We start from the raw sequence: 6,144 nt of genomic DNA on the forward strand, positions 1-6,144 counted from the left end.
GTACACAATTATGTCTGACAGGCAAAAGGTATGTTGAATGCAATCAATGATGTATTCCCTGACTATCATACTTATCCATCATTCTAAGCCATCATTAATTCATAATTAACAGGGATTGTTGAATGCAATCAATGATGTATTCCCTGACTCCCCACGGAGGTTCTGTCTTAGACATATATATGCCAACTTTCAATCTGCTGGTTTTAGAGGGGAGGAACTCAAGAAACACTTAGATCAGGCTGCCTATTCCTTCACTAAGAGTGGTCATGAAAAAGGGATGGAAAATTTGAAGAAAGAAAGTTTTGAAGCTTGGCAGTGGTTGTCACAGATACCAGACCATACATGGGCAAGATATAAAATGGATACTGTTTGCAAAACTGACCTGGTTGTTAACAACCTCAGTGAAGTCTTCAACAGAATGATATTGGATGTTAGGAACAAGCCAATCAGGACTATGCTGGAGGGCATAAGAACAAAGTTGATGATCAAGTTTCAGAAAACCAGAGAGAAAACAGAGTCATGTAGATGGGAGATTACACCAACCTACTCAGAAATTTTAGAAGAAGGCAAGAAGTGGGCTAAGTATTGTGATGCATACATGGCAGGTCCAGGCATCTGGCAGGTGACTAGTAGCTCTGAGAACACATATTGTGTTAACTTGAACAACCATACATGTGACTGTAGGAGGTGGGACATGACTGTTGTGCCTTGCAGTCATTCCATTGCTGCAATGCAGAAAGTGAAGCTACATCCTGAAGACTTTGTCAATGACTTCTTCAAAAAGCCCATGTACTGTGAAACATACAAGCATATAATTTTCCCAGTTCCAGGACCTGACCACTGGCCTCATACACCTGGACATGACATATCTCCACCAGTGTTCAAAGAAAAGAAGGGCAAAAAGCAAACTGCCAGGAGGAAAGGTGTATTTGAGGTGCCAGCAAAAAAGGATACCTCAAGAATTGGTACTGTCACATGTAGCAACTGCAAGAAGCAAGGGCATAGGTTCAGCAACTGTGGTGACCCTTTGAAGCCTAAGTTTCAGATGAGGATGAACAAGCACCAGGTCATTTGAGGCCATGTCTCATTTCATTGTTCATTTTCTTACAATGTTTCTTAATTGTGTAGGAAAATAGAGCAAATTACTCTCAAGCTGGTTCTTCTATGGCTACAAATGCTCAGAGGCCTCTAAGAGTACCTGCTGCTACTACACCTGAAGCAAGACCAGCTACAGCAAGAGCTACACCTTCTGCACCTTCACCAGCTCCAGTTGCTAATTCTAGGCCTAGGGCAAGAAAAAGGGCTGCTTCAACTATTCCAGCAGCTACAACACAAGCACAACCAGCTAAGAGGAGCAGGACTAACACTTCTTCTCCTGCTAAGAACACCAGATCATCTACATCTTCTCCAGCAAAGAACACCAGATCTTCAAGTGCCCAGAGAAGAACTTTCATTGCACCAAGGCAATCAAATTCAACTGTTGTCCAGGAGGGGTCAAAGAGGATCAGGAAGCCAAGTGGGAGGCTGAAAGACTATTTTTATGCAAGTGGTAACTAGCTCTTGGATTTGGGTAACTTGAGTTCATTTGGCATGGTTCATTTGGCATGGTTCTGTTTGTTGAACTACCATGGTTTATAACTTGAGCTCTTGGATGGATTTGGGTCTACTATGGTCTGTAATAACTACTATGGTTTGTAACTTTATTTTGTTTCAGAGATATTCAGTCAGTTGAACTACCATGGTTTGTAATAACTACTATGCAGTCTGTTCATTCAGACAAAGATTTCTTTGTTGAATCAGTCAGTACATTTCAGTGAGTGCATCTTCTGTCAGTGAGTTCAGTCAGTACATTTCATTGAGAGTAGCATAAATACATAGATACATTGGTTCAGAGTAGCATCAAACACCACTTATTACATAGAATAGATCTTACATAGTACACCAACATAGAAAGATAGATAGATAGGTATATAGATGGATGAATGAGATTGACATATCAGTCATATCGCTCGAAGAAACGGACCCACTTGGCCCTAGTTGCTGGATGAGGAGCCATGACTGCCCTCATCCTTGCCCACCTAATGATCTCCATGAATGACCTTCCCCTGCCACCAGTGAAAACCAGCTCCAGTTCTTCGTCATTGCACTTCTCCAGTATGTAACACCCCGGATATGATTTACCCAATATGTAATCCAACTCTTGCCATTTCCGGCGTTAAGTTATTTTATTTTCTCGGGTTCGGGTTTTTGTCTCCGTGTGTTGTTGTCGTTGTCATGCATCTCATATCATGTCATCATGTGCATTGCATTTGCATACGTGTTCATCTCATGCATCCGAGCATTTTCCCCGTTGTCCGTTTTGCATTCCGGCGCTCCGTTCTCCTCGGGTGGTCATTTCTACCTTTCTTTCGTGTGTGGGGATTAAACATTTCCGGATTGGACCGAGACTTGCCAAGCGGCCTTGGTTTACTACCGGTAAACCGCCTGTCAAGTTTCGTACCATTTGGACTTCGTTTGATGCTCCAACGGTTAACCGAGGGACCGAGAAGGCCTCGTGTGTGTTGCAGCCCAACACCCCTCCAATTTGGCCCAAAACCCACCAAAACCCTCTCCATCATCTAGAGCGTTCGATCACGATCGCGTGGCCGAAAACCGCACCTCATTTGGACACTCCTAGCTCCCTCTATGTCTATATAAAGACCCCTCCGAAATTCTCCTTCTCCTTCCCCCCGAAACCCTAGATCCACCCACCTCGCACGCATCAGACACGTCCGGCCGCAACCGGACACGTCCGCCGCCTCCGCCGACCAACCCGGTGCCGCCACCTGTCCCGGGGAGACCACATCGCCGCCGGCCCGCCCGGGCCCAGGCGGGCCCCCCCGGCCCGAGCCGCCGCCTCTCGCGGGCCAGATCCGGCGCCGCCCCGCGCCCTTCTCCTTCCCCGACGCCGGCAGGTCCCGCCGCCGCCTCGCCCGGCCACCGGCCGCCGCTCCGGCGAGCCGCCCTGCTCCGACGCGCCGCCCCGCCCCGCGCGCCTCGCCTCCCTACGCCGCAGCCTCGCCGCCGCACGCCCGGGGAGCTCCGGCCGCCCTCCTCCTCCCGCGGATCTGCCGGCCGCCGTCGCCTTCGTCAACTCCGGCGAGCTCCGATTCCGGTGAACCTCGGGAAGCGTGCAGATCTCAGATCCAAAACTTCTCGGTTGACTTTTTGCCTCGAAACCCTAACTAAATTGCAACGTTCGTCGTGCCGTAACTTTGCATCCGTAGCTCCGTTTTGGGCATATAGCATATCAAAATGTTCGTCTCAGAGAGCACATCATTTCATCTCATTGCGTCATTTTCATTTGAGTTCATCTTTATGCCCGAAATGCTGTTGGGAGAATGCTATTTGAGATAATTGTCAGATCTGCTGCTCCATTTAGATATTTGTCATTTTTGCCATGATTATTGTGTGCATGATATGCCCCTGAGCTCTACATGTGTTTTGTTATATGTTTTGCCATCTTTCCAGAGGTGCAACCCATGTATTTTTGTGATGTGTGTGGTGACTAGCACAAGCTTGCAAAGTGGTGCATTCATTAATGCTGATTTCAGGGACTTAGCAATTCCACTAAGTCCTTGATCTGTTTATTTCAATATGCCATATGTTCATGTTGTTTCCTAGTGATCCATGTCTCTTTGGAGGATGATCAGTAAGGATGATTTGTTAATCTTGTAGTGCTCTATCCATCCATGTCTTTGTTTGCAATTATGGAGCACCCTAGCTTGAGTCAATCGAGCTCTACTTTTGCTATTTCGTGAATCTGGGCAGATTGTCTACTTGTTAGCGATTTTGCCGAGGATGTTGTAGTTGATCCGTGCATACTATGTTATTGTTCTTGCCATGTCTAGCTTGTATAATGTGTATTCTTGATGGGTGTATGCTTAGATTGTCATGACTTTCTCTGTAGTGAGTGCATCGAGCTCGTGAACATGCCTACTTGATATCTAATTTTGCATGCTCCAGTTTTTCACTAAGTCTGTGATCTGATTATGTTTTTGCCATGTTCACATGCTTGCAAATGTATTTTCTGATCCCTTTTGGCTCAAGGTCACTAAGAGATTTTTGTTAAGCTCTTTGAGTAGCTCCATGCCATGCTTTACTTTGCCATGTTCAGGCCCTGTAGCATATAGTTTTCATGCTCCAAAGTGTGCTACCTGATCTGAAATTCCAGACAAGTGTTAATTTCACTAAGTCTGAAATCTGTTTACCAAATGCATTTTTGCCATGCTTGTTTGAACCTGTTAATGGATGAATTGGCCGTAGCTCAGTGTTCATCTTTTGTTAAGAATCATGAATGGATCCCTGCCATGTATTTTGATGCCATGTTTGAGTGCTGTAGCATGTTCATCTTGTTGCATTTAGATGGCTACTTGTTGTAAATCGCAGACCGGTGTCATATTTGATTTGCTTGCCATTTCCAAACCGTGACTCCGATTCCGGTGATCTTTATATCGTTTTCAAGAGAAATCATCTCACCTTTCCAGTGGAACACTTGGATTTCCAAGTTGAGGCCAGGTTCATTCGTTCCTTGTCAAATCTTGCATATGCATCACATATCGCATCCCGCATAGCATACCATGCTTGCATCATATTGTTTGAGCTTTGCACGTGGTTGATTGTGTTCCGTTTGCTTGTTTGTCTTGTTTGGGTAGAGCCGGGAGACGAGTTCGCTAACGAGGAGCCCGTTGAGTTTGCTTTCGAGGATCCAGTCAACTCTGAGAACTGTGCAGGCAAGATGATCATACCCTCGAAATCACTACTATCTTTGCTTTGCTAGATGCTCGCTCTTTTGCTATGCCTATGCTACGATGCCTACCACTTGCTTATCATGCCTCCCAAATTGTCATGTCAAACCTCTAACCCACCATGTCCTAGCAAATAGTTGATTGGCTATGTTACCGCTTTGCTCAGCCCCTCTTATAGCGTTGCTAGTTGCAGGTGAAGATTGGAGACCGTTCCTTGTTGGAACATTATTTACTTGTTGGGATATCATTATATTATCTGTTATCTTAATGCATCTATATACTTGGTAAAGGGTGGAAGGCTCGGCCTCTCGCCTAGTGTTTTGTTCCACTCTTGCCGCCCTAGTTTCCGTCATATCGGTGTTATGTTCTCGGATTTTGCGTTCCTTACGCGGTTGGGTGATAATGGGAACCCCTTGATAGTTCGCCTTGATTAAAGCTTTTCCAGCAATGCCCAACCTTGGTTTTATCAGTTGCCACCTAGCCTCTTTTCCCTTGGGTTTCCGGAGCCCGAGGGTCATCTTATTTTAAACCCCCCCGGGCCAGTGCTCCTCTGAGTGTTGGTCCAAACAGAGCCACTTGCAGCGCCACCTCGGGGCAACTCGAGGGTTGGTTTTAGTTGTACGTAGTGTTCATCTGAGTGTGCCCTGAGAACGAGATATGTGCAGCTCCTATCGGGATTTGTCGGCACATTCGGGCGGTGTTGCTGGATTTGTTTTAACTTGTCGAAGTGTCTTGTAGAACCGGGATACCGAGTCTGATCGGAATGTCTCGGGAGAAGGTCTATTCCTTCGTTGACCGTGAGAGCTTGTCATGGGCTAAGTTGGGACTCCCCTGCAGGGATTTGAACTTTTGAAAGCCGTGCCCGCGGTTATGGGCAGATGGGAATTTGTTAATGTCCGGTTGTAGATAACTTGAACCTTAACTTAATTAAAATGAATCAACTGTGTGAGTTACCGTGATGGTCTCTTCTCGGCGGAGTCCGGGAAGTGAACACGGTGTTGGAGTAATGCTTGCCGCAGGTTGCTCTCTAGTTACTCGTTCGCGCCTTGCCTTTCTCTTCTCGCTCTCTTTTGCGAACAGGTTAGCCACCATATATGCTAGTCGCTTGCTGCAGCTCCACATATTTATCTTGCCTTACCTATAAGCTTAAATAGTCTTGGTCGCGAGGGTGCGAGATTGCTGAGTCCCTGTGGCTCACAGATTACTTCCAAACCAGATGCAGGACCTGATGACTCCGTTCCAGATGACGCGCTTGAGCTCAAGTGGGAGTTCGACGAGGACTCACGTCGATACTACGTGTCTTTCCCTGATGATCAGTAGTGGTGCCCAGTTGGGGCGATCGGGACCGTGTCGCATG

General features: G+C 46.5%; 1 protein-coding gene across 1 annotated transcript; it reads left to right on the plus strand.

Annotated features, from left to right (window-relative positions):
- The first annotated feature begins 10 nt into the window (after positions 1–10).
- LOC147978804 (uncharacterized) lies at positions 11–1,220 on the plus strand. The gene is made up of 2 exons (XM_087516673.1): positions 11–28; positions 113–1,220. The coding sequence occupies exons 1-2, from the start codon at positions 11–13 to the stop codon at positions 1,073–1,075; spliced, it is 981 nt and encodes a 326-aa protein (XP_087372799.1). The 3' UTR covers positions 1,076–1,220.
- The last annotated feature ends 4,924 nt before the right edge of the window (positions 1,221–6,144 follow it).

Source organism: Triticum urartu, chromosome 3A (genome assembly GCF_056163025.1).
Source record: "Triticum urartu cultivar PI428250 chromosome 3A, HENAU_Tu73, whole genome shotgun sequence".
Taxonomy (NCBI): domain Eukaryota; kingdom Viridiplantae; phylum Streptophyta; class Magnoliopsida; order Poales; family Poaceae; genus Triticum; species Triticum urartu.